The 19,121-nt window shown below is 41.2% G+C and overlaps 1 protein-coding gene across 3 annotated transcripts in view; it reads right to left on the minus strand.

The window, feature by feature from the left end:
• The window catches only part of ATP2A3 (ATPase sarcoplasmic/endoplasmic reticulum Ca2+ transporting 3), a 252,918-nt gene that overhangs the window by 176,880 nt on the left and 56,917 nt on the right, over window positions 1-19,121 (minus strand). For all 3 annotated transcript variants that reach the window (XM_033921665.1, XM_033921666.1, XM_033921667.1), the window contains exons 2-3: window positions 8,399-8,416; window positions 3,604-3,686 (exon numbers count right to left, since the gene is read on the minus strand). In XM_033921665.1, the coding sequence (XP_033777556.1) occupies window positions 3,604-3,686; window positions 8,399-8,416 (101 nt within the window). The remainder of the gene's footprint in view (window positions 1-3,603; window positions 3,687-8,398; window positions 8,417-19,121) is intronic.

Consider the following 19,121-nt stretch of genomic DNA (forward strand, 5'->3'; position numbering starts at 1 on the left):
CATGTATCTCCCCTTTATGTTTGTGTCCTTATGCCCCCATATACGTAATTTCCCCTCTGTTTCTGTTACCTTCCTATGTCCAGATTTCTCCTCTGCAACTCCATCTAGCTTTGTTCCCCCTTTCTCCCCTCCTTCCCCCCCCCCTCCCCGCTTCCAGCATCTGGCTCATCTGCCTGTCCTTCTGCCCTTTCTCTTTCCTACTCCTCGGCCAGTTTTGCTTTGGTGTCCTTTCCCTCCCCCCCCCCCAACTCTATGGGAAATTAATATTTTTTTTAAAAGGTTCATTTTAAAAGGTCCTCCGTCCCCAGCAGCAGCCCCCTTCCCTCCTTCTCGCCCGCCGTGGTCCGTGCAACTCCCTCCCTCCCTTGTCTTTACCTTCGCTGGTGATTTTCCTCTTAACAAGCAGCCGCAGCATTTCCTTAAGTCGCGTGTAGCTGGCTGGCTGCCTGAAACTTCTCTGCTCTGACACAACTTCCTGTTTCCGGTTACGTTAGAGGAGAAGTTTCAGGCAGCCAGCTAGCAGCACATGACTTCAGGATTAAGAGTAAAATCGCCAGCGAAAATAAAGGCAAGAGAAGGAGGAAGATGTTCGGACCGCGCGATCGGATTTTTAAAGTATTTTGTGTGCGTTCCCTCAATTGACTGCGAGGACAAGGCCATTTACCACTCCACGGGGCGGTGAATGGTCTTGTCCCCGTACCCACAGTGACCAGGTTTTTTTTCATCCCCGTTTGGGTGGGTTACCTGTGGCTACCCGCGGCTAGCAGTCACCATGTCATTCTCTACTCAGGACTTCTGCATAGTAATGCACAGTGCTCACCACTAAGCCAGCTTCTGCAAGCAGATTTCCCAAAAGGAGGCACTGCTTCTACAGCTTCCCGTGTTCATTATACCAACACCTGATCATGTGCAGTGGCTATATATTGGTGGATTTCAAGTTTAAAGATGTTCGTTTTTGTAGTCATAAATTAACAGTAATCCCTGATGTACGAGGGCTGATTGAAAAGTAATGAGACTGCCTCCGTTTTTCTTTCCAAGCAGTAGATATGGCAAGACTGTGCTGGTTCTTGTGGAGCGTAAATTTAGGTGTGGGATCTGTGCCTAAAGCTTTTTTTCACTTTACATTTGTACAAATTTTACAGAAAAACTCCACAAGCATCTATTTGTTACTGCAACGCAGAAAAGAAATAGACCAAAATGGGTAGTAGTTAAGTAAATACAATAGTGACGAAAATACGCTCTAATCTTCCTCAGACCACAATAAGGAGAAATGGGAAGTGGAACAATTTTAGGATAAGGAGTTCCAAAGCAAGAAAATAAATGCAGATGCAAGACCCTAACACAATCTGCAGCTATTATATAATCTACTATCCAGTCAGGTCATTCCTAGCTAATCTGAAGATCTAGAAAGGCTTTCAATTGTTCAGGGACAAAAAGTTCCTCCTAGCCTTAACAGACATTTACAAGGATAAACCAGCCTAAAAAAACAATAAAAGATTATCTTTTCTATAAACTAAGAAAGCTTTCCTATTATTTTGTTTGGTTACATCAGGATAAATCCAAACTTTATGTCCATGAAAATGTTCTTGAGAATTACAAAGTAGAACTTCATGACGTTATTCATGTCTTGTTGAAAACCAAATTAAGCCACCTAAATAGATCTTTGTGTTGAATCTGTTATGGATTCTTCCAATATGGTTGAGATATTATTCAAATCAATCTGTTGGTCTTGCTAAATTTCACCTAGGGAGTTCTTTTTAGAAACACTAACAAAATACCTTATTCAAGGTATGAATTAAACCAGAGGAAAATTTTAAGATTTCTACAAGGTATTTTTTTAAACATGTCCAAAGGCAAAATCCCAGGGAACACAGGAAAATTCAAAAGCCTAAGTCTCCTGTTGAAATTCTCCATTTGTTCAACCTTCTTGTATAGAAATAATTTATCATTAACAAAAACATTTTTAAACTCTTGGAGGGATTTAATATCCTTCCTTTTGGACAAATCAGCTTTAGTCAGTAAAACATTTACTTCCTCAGAAGATTTCCACAAGGTAGAAATAAGCTCCAAAAGAAGTTTCCTAATGGTATCCAGTGTTACAGCCTCAGGGGACACAGAACTTTCTGTTCCACCAACAAGCTGTACCTCTTGGTGTCTCTCTAGTGGTGCCCTGCAGTGGCGTACCAATGTCATGGCAGGGGGTAGTTAGCTCCAGGTGCAGAGAGCTCAGGGATGTTGGACTAGTCAAAGGTTTGCGGTCTGCCAGACCTTCTCCTCTCTGATGTGAATTCCTGAGCTGATGGCTGTGGGCAGGTGAACCACAGACCCGTGACCACTCTAGCACCCCCGAGCTGCCTGGAAGAGGGGGTGCTTGCCACGGATTCCTGCCCCTCCAGGTACACCATTGGTGCCCCACCCTCACCCAGAGTATTCAACAGCAATGCAGTGTTGGTTGTACTCCCATGATAGCTCCACTGTAGCTGCCAGACATGGCAGGTGACTGGCTTCTGGGGGAAGACAGAGAAACGTTATGCCCCAGGGAGGCAGTTGCTCCTTCAATCTGCCTCATAGCAGGGCCTTCAACCTTGGAATTTCTAGCTATAGTTTCAATGGCATCTCTCTCTCTCTCTCTTTGTTCTTGTTGTACCGGAAAGGAGGTACAAGCCAGAGAGGAAGCTGGCCTTACTACACCCTTCCTTTTTGTATGGAGCATGTTGAGTCCAGCAAACAGAACAAAGGGGAAACAGGAGGCACAATAGAGGAGAGCTCTCAGCTCACCAGGTACATGTCATCATCTTGGCCACTCCCCAAAATTGTTCTTTTCTTCTTCACCTAAAATTTAAGCACTGGCCAATAAAGGGGAGTGTGGAAACGGGTGGATCAGGGGTGTTCCTTTAAATTACCTGTGTAATTACAGAATTAGGGCTTCCATGCCTTAAATGTAGGTGGGGACATTTGCACCACATTTTCATTGGTGCAAATGGCTATGCCTAAAATTAGTTGCAGTTCCTGAGTGTAAGCATTATTCTATAAACCACACCTAACTTTAGGCACTGTTTATAGAATAGTGTTTAGGCGGGGTCTTTTTGGCACCAATATATAGAATTCAGTCCTCAATTAAATGAGCAGTTTTCCAAAAATAACTATTACCTTTCTACATACTTTAGAATGAGGTTAGAGCAATTGGGATGATTTACAAGGTACATTATTGTTTCCTTTGTTACTAGAAGAATTTGCAGTTTCTTTATTTCTTGTATCCTTTCCAACTACATGGACTATAAAAGTTTTGGGACATATTTCTCTTAAATGATTAGTTTATTGATAAATATTGTGAACGTAGGTTTCTTTCTTTTCTTAATTTCTTCTGTAAATTTAGATGTTGAAATACTATAGGCTGGGAAAGGGGAGGGGCTTTGGATTATGAGAATTGCTAAGATGTTTGCAGTTTTATTTTTATTGCCACTAAAAAGAAAAATGCTATTAAAAGAATCAGACTGCTGGAAAATTATCTATACAGAAGCACTAGAATTCATAAAAACGAAGGCAAATGTGCAATAGTGAAATACACGCAAGGAACAGGCTGAAACCCTTAAGGATACTTACAAATGAAACTAGAGCTGCCAGTAGGAGAATGCGAACAAGCAGATCTTCAAACTGCTCCAGCACCAGCTCCCATAAGGATTTCCCTGAGGAAACAAGAAAAAGCATGGAGCCGTCACCTAGGCTGTGGGAGTCACATTCAGTAACACTTTATTTCTTCCAACTCTGGCTGTAATGTCACAGTAAGTAAATCTTGTCTGAAACAAGCACTAGGAAGGGGGGGGGGTGAGACTGCTGGCAGTGAACAGGGGCTCTTAAGTGCACTTTCATGAGCTAGTGATGGAGGACAGATTAAACAGCATCAGCAATAAATTCAAATAACCCCCAGTGAGGTCAAAAACCTCTAGTGAAGAGCGAGATGAGAAGCAGCATTGAGAATGCCAACGATGTGAAATCACTCCATGCCAATTCCTGAGGGTCTGTTAGTTTCAAATGATTGCATAACCCTAGTATCACATTGTTTATACCCTAAATAGGAAAAACCCAAAATTTGCAAGTGTGTGCACTCTTTCCGGATACTACATGCAAGTAGTAGCGGGCAGCAGAATAAACCAGGACTGGCCTGGCCTTAACCTGAATGAAAGGGAGGACAAAATCCCCAAACAATAGATGTGGCCTTTAATATTAGACCAATGTTTATTTTGATGTCGTTTCATCAATTTCTCTTGACATTTTTATTTTTATCTTACAGCAAGTCACTTAAAGTGGAGATGACTTTTAAGGTACAAATTTAAATTGCAGACTAAGTCACAAAACAGGTATTGCACGAGAAATAGAGATCAAAATAAATCAATATGAAAAGGAAAAAAAATCTCTACATTTATATTCACATATTTTAAATATCATGAATACAAGATGATTCACATACACTCAGTATTGTGTGATTTGACCAAGAGCCAAAGCTCACTGTGCATGGAATAGGGACAAACAATAAAGAATTACTATATAGTGATTGTTCAAAAATTTGTCTTCAATCACTATATATTAATTCTTTATTGTTTGTCACTATTCCATACACAGTGATTGGGTGGTTGGTTTGGCTATAGGAGCTTTGGCTCTTCATCAAATTACACAATTCTGAGTATATGTGAATCATCTTATATTCATGATATTTGAAATATGTGAATATAAAATGTAGAGATCTTTTTTCCTTTTCACAAACTTAAATTGTACCTCCTCCAGGAATGGAGCAATTTTTGGTTCTTGATTTCACACTCTACCAAATCTTCTTCAATAGTGCAGTCTAGCGCATAGATCTTTATGGACTCCTTTGAAATAGCACTACATTACCCCGTCACTTCCCAAAAATTACTACTCCTATTCAGTGCAAGTTGGAACAATCAAGCACAGTTTATTTGAGGGGGCAATTGTTAACGGGTACTGGTCAAAAGTTTGGTCCACATTTTGTCATCTTTTTCATGCGCCAATTTGTTTGAAATTCTTAATTTTGAAATCCCGGTGTTTCCAATCTCAACTTTCAAAGCAAGACTGTTACGAGATTTTGGGCCAGAATCTCGAACTGGCGCCGATATTGGTGGCCGCCTTAAAAGAGGCCGGTGAACGCAGGACGATCAGGCTTCAGAATTGCGCCAATGTGAAAGATAGGCACCAGAAATGTAGGCCATAGTTATCCAGGTCTATATTTCTGGCACCTATGTTTGCGTGAATTGTGCCTAATTAGATGCTTTAGACCGCCTAACGCCACGTCCAGCATTGGCCATGCCTATCTGCCTAAAAAGCACAGTTACTTACCGTAACAGGTGTTATCCAGGGACAGCAGGCAGATATTCTTAACTGATGGGTGACGGCACCAACGGAGCCCCGGTACGGACAATTTTAGAGTGATTGCACTCTAAGAACTTAGAAAGTTCATGCATGCGTGAGTGCCTTCCCGCCCGACGGAGGCGCGCGGTCCCCAGTTAGGATAAGCCAGCTAAGAAGCCAACCCGGGGAGGTGGGTGGGACGTAAGAATATCTGCCTGCTGTCCCTGGATAACACCTGTTACGGTAAGTAACTGTGCTTTATTCCAGGACAAGCAGGCAGCATATTCTTAACTGATGGGTGACCTCCAAGCTAACAAAAAGAGGGATGGAGGGAAGGTTGGCCATTAGGAAAATAAATTTTGTAAAACAGATTGGCCGAAGTGTCCATCTCTTCTGGAGAATGCATCCAGACAATAATGAGACATGAAAGTATGAACTGAGGACCAAGTAGCAGCCTTGTAGATTTCCTCAATAGGAGTAGATCTGAGGAAAGCCACAGATGCTGCCATAGCTCTAACCTTATGGGCCGTGACAGAACCTTCCAGTGTCAGTCCGGACTGAGCATAACAGAACGAGATACAAGCAGCAAGCCAATTGGATATCGTACGTTTAGAAACAGGATGTCCCAACTTATTGGGATCAAAAGATAGAAAAAGTTGGGGAGATGATCTGTGAGGCTTAGTGCGCTCTAAACAGTAAGCCAAAGCACGCTTACAGTCCAAAGTATGCAAAGCCTGTTCCCCTGGATGAGAATGAGGTTTTGGGAAGAATACAGGTAAGACAATGGACTGGTTAAGGTGAAAGTCAGAGACAACCTTAGGGAGAAACTTTGGATGTGTACGCAGAACCACCTTGTCATGATGAAAGACGGTAAAAGGTGGGTCTGCTACTAGTGCATGGAGCTCACTGACTCTCCTGGCAGAGGTGAGAGCAATCAGGAAGAGAACCTTCCAAGTGAGAAATTTGAAAGAAGCCGTGGCCAAAGGTTCAAACGGAGGCTTCATTAAGGCTGAGAGAACCACATTAAGATCCCAGATCACAGGAGGTGCTTTAAGAGGTGGTTTCACATTGAAAAGACCTCGCATGAATCTGGAGACCAAGGGATGAGTACAATCTTCAGGTACTTCTTCGCAGTTTACCGAAGGCTTCATTTCCTCCTTGTGCCGTTGAACCCGGGGTTTCTTGTGGCCATGGTTTTGGCTCTGCAGTTTTCCGAGTTGCAGGCCTTGTTCAGCGGGGATTCCTATTTCTGATTTCCAAAATCTGGGGTATCAGTTCGGACGGTACCACAATTCTTTCTAAGGAGGTGTCATCCTTTCTTTTATTTGATTTGGATAGTAGGCTTGAACAAATGGGTTTTGTATAAGGTGAAATCTCGACAAAATAGCATAAGGTGATGTTTTAAGTCACCCTAAATACCTTATAACAATGCTATTCTCATAAATATTCTCAGCCCTCAGAGATGCCACCAGGGGATCAAAAAATCATATCCTCTGGCTTTATGCACCTAATCGTCATGGGGTTGATGCAATGTTTTAACTGTTATGTCTTTTTATATATTTTCATAGTTTTGTTATTTTTTTTATATATATATTACTCTTATAATAATTTTAAAATAATAAATATTACTGAAGAGTATTTAGTACTTAGCTTATACGGAGTGGTTGCTGGTAAGGGATAAACAAGCCAACATGTTTCACCCGTGGAGGGGGTTTCCTCAGGGCTACTATCCCTGGGTGAAACATGTTGGCTTGTTTATCCCTTACCAGCAACCACTCCGTATAAGCTAAGTACTAAATACTCTTCAGTAATATTTATTATTTTAAAATTATTATAAGAGTAATATATATATAAAAAAATAAAGGGCATTCCAGCATGAGCCTTCTTTACAGAACAGTGCCGAGGGCCAAATTTCTCTCTCAACTTTGGGCATGAGGACTTATGCCAGCTGAAACCTGGTGTAAATCCTGGTACACAGCTGTGCACAGTGTTACAGAATAGCAGAGATCTGTGCCTAGGGTGACCAGACATCTGGATTTCATCTTTCGAGGACATGTCCGGGTTTTAAAAAGCCTCCTCAAATTGCGTCGGGCAGGGAGGAAGTCCGTACATGAGCAGATGCCATGTGAGAACGTCGCGCACAAGAGCAGGCAGCAGGGGCGGGATTAGGGTGTTACAGGGTGGGAATGGGCGGGTCTAGGGGGTCTGGATTCTCCAAATCAAAAATCTGGCAATCCTATCTGTGCCTATCTTTTGTAAATGCCCCTGACCCACCCATGCCTCTCCCAGGGCCCCACCCCTGTTGAGTTACACATGATCCAAATTAGGCTCCCACTGTTACAAAATAGCATGCAGCCGGTCAGAGCCCAAATGATAATTTGTGCCAATTAGGTGCTAATTAACTCCTATAATTAAATTAGAGCCCATTAACTTATTTTTTGGGGGGTGCCGATCTGAGATCTATATCCTCTCTAGAATCCAGGGGTTGGGGTCTCCACATCATACATATGGGGTTGAGTGACAGAATGAACTCCCCTATTAGGATCCACTGAATATTTCCCAACAGCAGCATACCCCTAAGTGGGCAGAGGGCCCACCCACTTTGGGCTCACGCATACCCAACAGTGGTACACTCTTGCTACAGCTGGTGAGGATCCCCAAGCCTTGCCAGCTAAAGACCTCTTTGAAGGCAAACTCCTCCAGTGCAGTTTTATGGTTGATAGCAGTTTCCCTATGCTGCCTGACAGGGAATTGCACTCAAGGGAGTTCAGGGCGCCTCAAGGAAGTTCAGGGGGTTTTCAACCAGTAGAGCTTAGGGATTCCACCAGCTTATATGAAGTTGAGGTGAGGCAGGGAGCAGGTTGCAGAGAGAACATTGTGCCAACAGATTCACTGAAAATTTGAGGTTCAGCTAACTCCAAGCAGCCTCTGTCGAAGAGAGAATATAAACTTGGGATGGTCTCAGCATTGCATTTCATATGCTCGTATTTGAGAGACCTCTAAAAATGGGTGAATTAAAAAGGGTGGTTCTTACCTTCTTCAGCAGGCAGTTCTGTAGATTTTCAACCACACATACATGAAAAGAAAAAAGAGAAAGGGCAGAGGTCAGGCTAAAGTATTGACAATCAGCTATGCAAGCTACTCGTCTCATTACTAATTAATCTCAAAAGAGAAGATTTTACACTTTTGCATTGACTCTTCTTTTGATACTTTCTATGTCAAAATAATGGAAGTGATTATATAGCTACACTCAAGGGAATGCAAGGTAGACAAATGAAATGACAAAGTACATTTGGAAGGTACACAGATTCCTCTGGTGAGGGGCAGGGGAATGAACCTTAAAAGAGAAAAGGTAATAATAATAATAAATTTATTTTTATATACCCGAGAGTTCTAAGCGGTTCACAACAATTGAATAAGATACAAACAGTACAAGTTATTTAAAAAGACAGCAATTGAAGACATCTAGTGGAAGAAATACATAAATTATAAAATGCATGTAGTATAAAAGAATACAGAGAATTTTACAAAGCAAGATAAAAATATAAAAAAAGTATTAAGACCCTGGCCTATTAAATAATTGTGTTTTTATCTGTTTTCTTAAATCCAGGTAAGAAGAGGCTTCTAACACACACCGGGCAAGCCAAATATTTAATTTCGCTGCAAGTTAAGTGTGAAATAAGCAAGAAAGAGAAGGGAGATTCAAAACAAGACAACGCAATCTAGGCAAATAGTATGACAGATCGGAATTTGAATTCTGAAGGCCAAAGGAGACTGATCATGTATGGGTTAAATTGTTAAAAACTAACCCCCTCTTTTACTAAGGTGCGCTATGCTTTTTAGCACACGTTAAATATTAGTGTGCGCTATGGACACATTAGCGGTTACCACACTAGCACTCTAAATCCACGCTAAAACGCTTAGCGCACCTTTGTAAAAGAGGGCCTAAGTAGTCATTCAACACACTTTGATCTTTCAAAGAAAATCACATTCTTTACAGATCTCCAGCCAAATAAGCAAGAGAAGTTATTAAGATTTCTCTTGTCAGCTTATAACATACCATACCAATTCTTGTATCCCGCAAATGACTAGGAATCATTGTGGCTTATATAATATTAGAAATGATACAGAGGTATAGACCATATATTTGAATACGTTATAACAGGTCAGTGCAGTGAAGAGAATAGATGTGTTAAAGATTTGAAACCTCACTGCAGTGAGGGAACAGGAGTGAAAGGGCTTTTAGGAAACTCTTATTCAATTTTTATAATGAAGAGGATCAGTGTAACTAGCATTATATCAGTGCCCTGCTGTTTTCCTCAAAATACAACAAAAATCAGATGGTGTCCTTACCAAGGGCACTTGTACCAGGAAGTAGGAAGTAGTTCCTAAATCCCTCTAAGGACCAAGTTCCTGCGAGTAAACATTTTTTCCCAAGTGCATAAGTTTCAGTTCCATTTCCCTGCTTACTATAGAAAACTTCTCAAAACAGTCCTATATATAAGAAATGAATAAGTATGCTATTATTTTATCATTAGGCCCTCAGCTGTATAACACAGGATCAATGATATCACTGGGAATACATACACTATACCATCTTCATCAGTCTCTTAAAATATCCCATTTCAATATTGTGAATATCTCCCAAAACATTTTAAATATTTATAGAGACTTTTCCAAAGACTTAGCTTATTTTATGTCGGCAGGGACTCCTTTTGACATAAAATAAGCTAAGTCTTCCGAATTTAGAGGACATGCTGTCTAAATGATGGATGGTTTAGACAAGGGGACGTTTCCTTGAAAAAGCCTGATGGCAAAACATGTCGGAATGAATCCCTGCCGACATAAAATAAGCTAAGTCTTTGGAAAGTTTCTATAAATATTTAAAGTGTTTTGGGAGATATTCACAATATTGAAATGGAATATTTTAGAGACCAATGAAGATGGCATAGTGTATGTATTCCCAGTGATATAATTGATCCTGGGTTACACTGCTGAGGTCCTAAGGTTAAATAATAACATACTTTTTTCATTTGTTATGCATTGGACTGCCTTTTTGTTTTGAGAATATCCAGATACTAGTCCAGCTATTATTATTACACAAGTTAAAGCCAATGGTTATTGAACATTACTAAAGAGGAATTACAGTAAGAGGAGGTAGGTAGTATGAATGTACGGTAAATCTGCTTCCAAATCAGAAGTCCATTTCCCAAAGCTGATCTATTTCAGTTAATAAAATCAAATAAAACACACTTTTTCAAAACCTTTCAATCCTGGCGGCATTCTGCTTGACTGCACAATGCAGAATTCCCACACACTGACACCTGCTAACCCAGAAGTCTCTCTGCAGCAGAGGGGAGGCTTCTGGGTTAGTGGCAGATAGCATGTGAGAATCGCTGCCAATACAGTGATCCAAAGAAGCGAGCCTTACTAAGGAAAAGAGAGTAAAGGGAGGGGAGGGAGGAAAGATATTGGCATAGGGGGAGGAAGGAGACATTAATGGTGAGAGGGTGAAATGTTGCCCATGATAATGGAGGAGAGGAAGGGAGAGATAGTACATGAAGGGGGACATAGAGGTTTGACTCAGGGCACAAGGCGGGGAGAGAGTGATGATGGACAGTGGGAAAAACAGAAATGTTGGATATGGCAATGGAAGGGAAGAAGGGAGAGAATGCTGCATGGGGAAAGGACACAAGAAAGGGGGAGAGAGAGGTGTTGGACATGGGGTGGATGAGAGAGAGGGAGAGATACATAGGAGGTGGAGGGGGAGAAGGCAGGAGATGCTGGATCCAGGAGCAGAATGAAGTGATGCAGAGATGTCTCACAATGGGAGTGAGGGAAGAGAGTGGAAGAAATGCTGGACCATGGGGGGAAATGCAGGAGGGAAGAGAAAAGAAAGTGGGAGATATCAGGCTATGAGGGTGATGAGGGAGCAAATGCTGGGCTATAAGGGTGGGTACAAGTATAGATTGTAAGTCCTCCAGAAACAGGAAAATATCTATTGTATCTGAATAACACGTCCTGAGCTACCACTAAAGTGACATGAGCTATATCCAAACCTAGGTTATGTAGATCTGCGATTCCCAAACTGGGTTCCGTTAACTCTCTTCAGGGGTTCCTCAAGAAAATAGATTGAAGATCTGTTTGTATGAACGTATATACTGTATGTTTATACAAATTGAGGGCTCCTTGGTGTGTGAAAAGATATTTTAGGAGTTCTGCCATAGTAAAAAGTTTGGGAATCACCGCTGTAGGTGGAGGATGCGTTGCCCAAACTAGTTGTGTTTGTTGAATGAGCTTCTGAAGCTGAAAACTGAGAAAGATCTTCAGCCTGTTCTCACTTCCAGTTTGGGGGGGGAGGGAGGAAAGTCTTCAATTTCACACAGGAGCAAAAGAGATGTCACCCAGCAGAGCTGGGAAGAGATAAGGGATGTCAGGTACTGATTAAGCCCTCATAAACAAGCCTGCCATAAAGAAGAAATGCAAACTAGGCAAGCCAGAATAATAATAATAATAATTTATTTCTTATATACCACTATACCGTGAAGTTCGAAGCGGTTTACAATAAAGATACATTTGACAGTACATGGGATAGAAGCGGTTTACAATAAAGATACGTTTAGTCAGTACATGGAATGCAAGTGGTTTACATTAAAGATTCATTTTGTCAGTACATGGGATGCAAGTGGGTTACAGTAAAGGTATATTTTGTCAGTACATGGGATGCAAGTGGGTTACAATACAAGTGGTTTACTATCAAGGTGCATTTTGTCAGTGTATGGGATACAGGTGGGTTACCATAAAGATACATTTAGTCAGTACATGGGTTACAATAAAGATACGTTTTATCAGTACATGGGGTGCAGGTGGGTTCCAATAAAGATACATTATGTCAGTACATAAGATTCAAGGTGGAAAGTATAATTAGTTTTGGGCCTTGGAATTAAGGGGCGAGGTGGAAGGGTCATGGCGAGGAAGAGTTGGGTATGGGAATTTAGAATTTGTTAAACAGTCGAGTTTTCAGGGATTTTCTAAAGTCTGCGTATGTAGTGGCCTCAAGTATGGGCTTTCCAAGCCATGTGTTCAGCCTAGCTGCCTGGAATGATAACATTCTATCTAGAAACTTTTTGTATTGGTAAGATTTCAAGGAGGGGTAATTAAATAGGTTTGTTCTGCGAGTGCTCTTGTTGGACTCGTTGGGGGAGAACTGGGAGATTAGGTAAGCTGGAAGAATCCCAAAGATAGCTTTGTAGCAAAACTTGAAGAGGACTCTGGATTCTGCGGGTAACCAGTGGAGTTTCTGATAATAAGGGGAAATGTGTTCCCATTTTTTTAAACCATGGATGTCGGGTTGCTTAATTAATCTCAGCTTGTTGAGGTTCTTTTTATAAGCTCCTAGGTATATGATGTTACAGTAATCTAGGGTGCTTAAGATGGATGATTGTACTAGTAAACGGAAGGACTTTTCATCAAAGAATTTTTTAATAGTGCGAAGTTTCCAGAGGACCGAAATACATTTTTTAAACAGTAGGTTTGTGTGGTTTTCCAGGGTTAGGTGTTTGTCAAGTGTTACCCCCAGAATCTTTATGGTTTGGTCAATTTTGTATTCTCGGCTCTGTAGGTGAATTGAATTTTTTTTTTATCTTTTCGTTGGGTGATGCCAGGAAGAATTTGGTTTTTTCTGTGTTGAGTTTCAGTTTGAAGGCCATCATCCAGTGCTCTATTTGATTTAGGATGTTGGTTAACGAGTTGGAGAATTGTGACGTTAGGGCGGTTAGCAGAATCACTACAGTAATGTCATCTGTGTAGATGTAGAAGGTGAGCCCTAGGTTTTGTAGCAGGTTTCCTAATGAGCTGAGGTTGATATTAAAGAGTGTTGGGGATAGGGGGGAACCCTGAGGTAATCCGCAGTTGTTATTCCAGCTATGGGATGGCTTGGGGAAAATCCACTGCTTATTCCTAGAATAAGCAGCATGGAATCTGTTTTGCTAGTTAGGATTTTGCAAGGTACTTGGGACATGGGTTGGCCACTGTTGGAAACAGGATACTGGGCTTGATGGACCTTCAGTCCGTCCCAGTATGGCAATTTTTATGTTCTTATGACTCATAATTTAAAGCATGTAAGAGAGATATAAAACTAAATGCAGTCTGAACTAAAGGGCTGAAACAATACTTCACGAAGAGATGAAACCATGACATGCTTTCCAAGGTTCAGTAAATAAACAAAATTGAATATGGAGTCTTAAGCAGACAGTACTAATTAGTCTATCAAAGGTGATAAGAAAATTACTGATATTGTGCCTCACTTTGGGAAATTCTTCCAAAACTGAAGCGCTATCCATTTCAAATTATTTATTTTATGTTACATGCTCAGATTGGCTCTGCCAAGAAGCTTGGGGATGCATTACATTTGGGAATTTAAAAAAAATATATATCAGGCTTGAATTTCTATAAATATGTTTTCTAGGCTTTTTCTTTGGATGTTTGAAATCAGAAGCAAGGTAGATTTTTATTTTTTATTTTATTTTTTATTTTTTTTAAATCAGAGACTGGCACCCAAGTTAAAGAACCAGGACAAAACAAAATTAGCCCAACATAATTTTTTCTGCTTTCATTCTGTGAATTTTTATTTGTTCTGCTCTTCATATTACTTTTAATTTGATCATTGTTTTTTGGGGGGAGGAGGAGAGGGTGTCCCCTATGTTCTCCCTCTACCTTGCTTCCCTTCCTAATGTATTTTCACCCTCATCACCTGTTCCACTGACTTGAGTTGGCGTAATGCACAAGGCCCCAGGAATGTGCCTCAGCACTTTGGATTTTTCCCGGTTTGGGGGAAGATGAAAAATTAATTTGGACTCTCTCCAAACCAAAAAGCTGTTTACCTTCTTGAACTACCATTTCATAACCAACTAATTAGCACAAATATGTAAAAGAAAATATGTAAAAAAAAGAAATGTCACGTTGGGTGAAAAAGTCAGGCAACATTTCCAGACAACTCATGCATGGTTTATCACATTCTTTGTAAAATCTAAGCGGTGTATAAAAATAGTAAAAATATCTAGCATATTATTATGTAAACAGAAAATAAAGCTGCTCAGAAGAGATCTTTTCAGAACAAAAATACCATTAAAGTCTGTTTTAGCAGAAGCCAGGCCTCTGTATCTTGACTTATCTTAACATCATTCCATTGTAATAACATAGGGCAGGGGTGTCAAAGTCCCTCCTCGAGGGCCGCATTCCAGTCGGGTTTTCAGGATTTCCCCAATGAATACACATGAGATCTATTTGCATGCACTGCTTTCATTGTATGCTAATAGATCTCATGCATATTCATTGGGGATATCCTGAAAACCCGACTGGATTGCGGCCCTCAAGGAGGGACTTTGATACCCCTGACATAGGGGGTCTTTTACTAAGGCATGCTAGCCAATTTAGCACGCTGACCTCCATAGTTTCACAAGGGATGACCCATGATAAGAAACATGTAGGTATTTTTTCACTCTTCAATACCGACTTCCAAAAAGGAGCCAATGCCTACAAAATGGACACACTTCTTTAGACACTTTTTTTTTTACTGATTAATATTACCTTCAAGTTTTATTAAGCCTTTTACGTTTATACATGATCCAGGGGTAGGAAAAGCCTCAGAGTTCCATTAGGAGACGCACAAACGATTTCTTCCAGCAAACTTTTATTTCATTCATTGGCATAAAAACCTACCCTCTGGCACACTGGATTTATTAAAAAAAAAAACCCTCAAACTTTTCAAAACTTATCACCAAATCAATTCTTCAAGCTAGGAACATATATCAGCTAGGTGTGCCAATATAGGCACCTAAGTGGACAATGGAGCTCATTTTCAAAACAGAAAGACATCCAAAAAATTCTCTAGTAGGGAACGCGATTGGGACTTTTAGTCCGCCTTTTTGTAGTTATACAACTACACTCAAAGCGGCTTTACATACAGGTACTTCAAGCATTTTCCCTTTATGTCCCAGTGGGCTCACAAGGAGCAAAAGAACATAAGAATAGCTTTACTGAGTCAGACCAATGATCCATCAAGCCCAGCTGCCCGTTCTCACGGTGGTCAATCCAGGTCACTAGTACCTGGCCAAAACCCAAGGAGTAGCAACATTCCAGCATTTCAAAGAATAACTAGATTCTGGAACCCCAATGAGAGCAACATTCCAGAGCTGAGATTGTGATGTCATAATGCCTCATTCCACAGTGCCTTAGAGCCAACCTCATCAGTAATGTTACAAAGGCTTAATTGTCCTATACTTGGCTCACGTAAGAATAGTCTTACTGGGTCAGACCAATGATCCATCAAGCCCAGCTGCCCGTTCTCACGGTGGTCAATCCAGGTCACTAGTACCTGGCCAAAACCCAAGGAGTAGCAACATTCCAGCATTTCAAAGAATAACTAGATTCTGGAACCCCAATGAGAGCATCATTCCAGAGCTGAGAATGTGATGTCATAATGCCTCATTCCACAGTGCCTTAGAGCCAACCTCATCAGTAATGTTACAAAGGCTTAATTGTCCTATACTTGGCTCACGTAAGAATAGTCTTACTGGGTCAGACCAATGATCCATCAAGCCCAGCTGCCCGTTCTCACGGTGGTCAATCCAGGTCACTAGTACCTGGCCAAAACCCAAGGAGTAGCAACATTCCAGCATTTCAAAGAATAACTAGATTCTGGAACCCCAATGAGAGCATCATTCCAGAGCTGAGAATGTGATGTCATAATGCCTCATTCCACAGTGCCTTAGAGCCAACCTCATCAGTAATGTTACAAAGGCTTAATTGTCCTATACTTGGCTCACGTAAGAATAGTCTTACTGGGTCAGACCAATGATCCATCAAGCCCAGCTGCCCGTTCTCACAGTGGTCAATCCAGGTCACTAGTACCTGGCCAAAACCCAAGGAGTAGCAACATTCCAGCATTTCAAAGAATAACTAGATTCTGGAACCCCAATGAGAGCAGCATTCCAGAGCTGAGATTGTGATGTCATAATGCCTCATTCCACAGTGCCTCAGAGCCAACCTCATCAGTGATGTTGCAATGGCTTAATTGCCCTATACTTGGCTCACGTAAGAACATAAGAATAGCCTTACTGAGTCAGACCAAAGGTCCATTAAGCCCGGTAGCTCGTTTTCATGGTGGCCAATCCAGGTTACTAGTACCTGGCCAAAACCCCAAGGAGTAGCAATATTCCATGCTACTAATCCAGGGCAAGCAGTGGCTTCCCCCATGTCTTTCTCAATAACAGACTTTAGACTTTTCCTTCAGGAAATCATCCAAACCTTTCTTAAAACCAGCTGCGCAGTGCAAGGTTTGAGCCCACAACCTCAGGGTGCTGAGGCTGTAGCTCTAAGCCCTGCACCACATTCGGATGTTTTAATCGCCAAAATGTCCAGTGCCGATTTTCAAAACTAATTTTATAGATGTATTACAGGGCAATCACACTCCAGGACGTCTAAATGTTAAAGGAACGTGTAAGAGACGTATTTTGGGTGGGATTTGGGTGGGCTTATCACTCGGATGTCTTGCAGGGATAATCAAACCTTTTTCAAGATGTCCAGAGTGTCATTTAAACCTGTTTCCAAAGCGAATAAGGGCCATAAAGGTACCCAAACTGCAGCATATATTGAAAATGGTTACAAAATATACTATAGATGATATTATACCCTTTCTGTTTTACACCAGATTTATAGTTCTGTCTCTAGCTCCTGCTGGAGGAAATGTGGGCAGGGGGGTGATTTTTGCCATATTTGGTGGTCCTGCCCATGTATTAAAGTCTTTTGGCAGGAAATGGGCCGCCTCCTGGTGCGTCTTCCGGGAAAACATTGCCTAGTGCTGTTGAGCTGGTGCCTGCTGAATGCCCCAGTAACAGGGTTTATAGTGCATGAGCAAAAATTGACTGCTTATGTTTACATCTGTGCGCATGGCAGTAGCCCAGAACTGACGATCAGTTACTCTACCGACTATGTCTGAGATTCTGGGCAGACTAGACTATCTGCAATTAATGTCTAAATTGACAGCGCTCCGTTATATCTATATCACAAAGTATGGGATTGTTATGTTTTATGGCGACAGTCTTAGATTGGGATTTAGGGAAAGGGGATGGTGTGGATCCTGTTTGGTTTGTTTTTGGTATGGGGGCTTAGGGGATGTGATTTTTTGATTGTGTGATTCGGGTGGGGAGGTTTTTTGTATTTGCCTTTGTTTATGTCTTGCATTGGGAATTTTATGTTTTCTGCTATATTGTGATTTCTTGCTTTCAATAAAATAAAATATATTTGGGGGGGAAAATAAAGATACCCAAACTGATTAGATAACCACTGGAGAGATGCCCCCATGCCCCCAGTAGATGCCGGCTCCCTCCCACCCTCCAAAGATGTAAATGAAACAGTACATACCTGTCTCTAAAACAGGGATGTCAAAGTCCCTCCTCAAGGGCCGCAATCCAGTCGGGTTTTCCGGATTTCCCCAATGAATATGCATGAGATCTATTAGCATACAATGAAAGAAGTGCATGCAAATAGATCTCATGCATATTCATTAGGGAAATCCTGAAAACCCGACTGGATTGCGGCCCTTGAGGAGGGACTTTGACTGGTCTAGAACAAGCAAGCAAGTATGAAAAGCCTAGTAAAGCAGCATACTGGTATCTTAAGTAGCCTGGTGAGTGAGCTAGTAGACCACAGAGAGGAGAGCCCAAGCCCATAAGACACTTTAACTACTACGTTTATGGTAGAAAATGTAAGCCCTCCAAAACCCACCCAAAATCTACTGTACAGTACTGCCATATAGATGATACCTGCAGCCATAAGGGCTATTGGGATGGTAGAGAGGTGAGTATAGTAGGTTTGGGGAGAGTTTTGGAGGGCTCACCATACACTAAAAGGGGGTTCTGGTAAAATATCTATCTAGTACCCTTTATGTGACGTTCAGAGCAGTGTCCCCTAAGGTGCCTCACTGCCCTGATGGGATGTCTGTGTGGCCAGTCCATAAAGATGCTCTTCCCATCCCACATTCAAATGGGTCATTTTCAGAAATCATATTTGCACGTCTAGCATTTTTGAAAATGGAGGTTTCCCTGCCGTGACTTTTGGATGTCTTGTAGGAAACGTCCAGAGTCAGATGCACTATGGAAAATTGTCCTCCACATCATTTCTCTGTACCTTTATGACCAAGATCAAGTGTAAGTTTCAGTCATAAGTCAAAATTGCTCCTTCTTGGAATTTAATTTTTGGAAAAAATATAAATAATTTATATTCCGCATATCCGACAATTCCATGCGGATTACAAATTATTCACGTACTCAAGCATTTCTCCCTAACTGTCCCGGCGGGCTCCCTCAGGGTGCTGAAGCTGCACCACACAATCCAAACTTGTCATATATAGATAGATAGATAGATTTTTTTTTTGGGGGGGGGGAGGAGAGAGGGAACTGCTGCAGTTTAACAGGGAATACAACAAAATTTGCAACTCACCACAAACCTCTCATATTGTAAAAATCAAATCATGCAACACCCCTTTAGATGTTCTTTACTATGTACATGCTGATGTGGGTATCTATATTAACATATTTATACATTAATCCAAATCAATTCTGAAACGGCATATTCTGTTTTGTCGGGGCCTTACTGTATGAGTATCAGATCACTGTGTAAGCAGTCTGTTTGGTGCACTCTCTTCTTTAAGGAACTGAATTATGGCCAAAGAGATTTTTTTTTTCTGTTAGACGCCC

The sequence above is a fragment of the Geotrypetes seraphini genome, chromosome 15, assembly GCF_902459505.1.
Source record: "Geotrypetes seraphini chromosome 15, aGeoSer1.1, whole genome shotgun sequence".
NCBI classification, from domain to species: domain Eukaryota; kingdom Metazoa; phylum Chordata; class Amphibia; order Gymnophiona; family Dermophiidae; genus Geotrypetes; species Geotrypetes seraphini.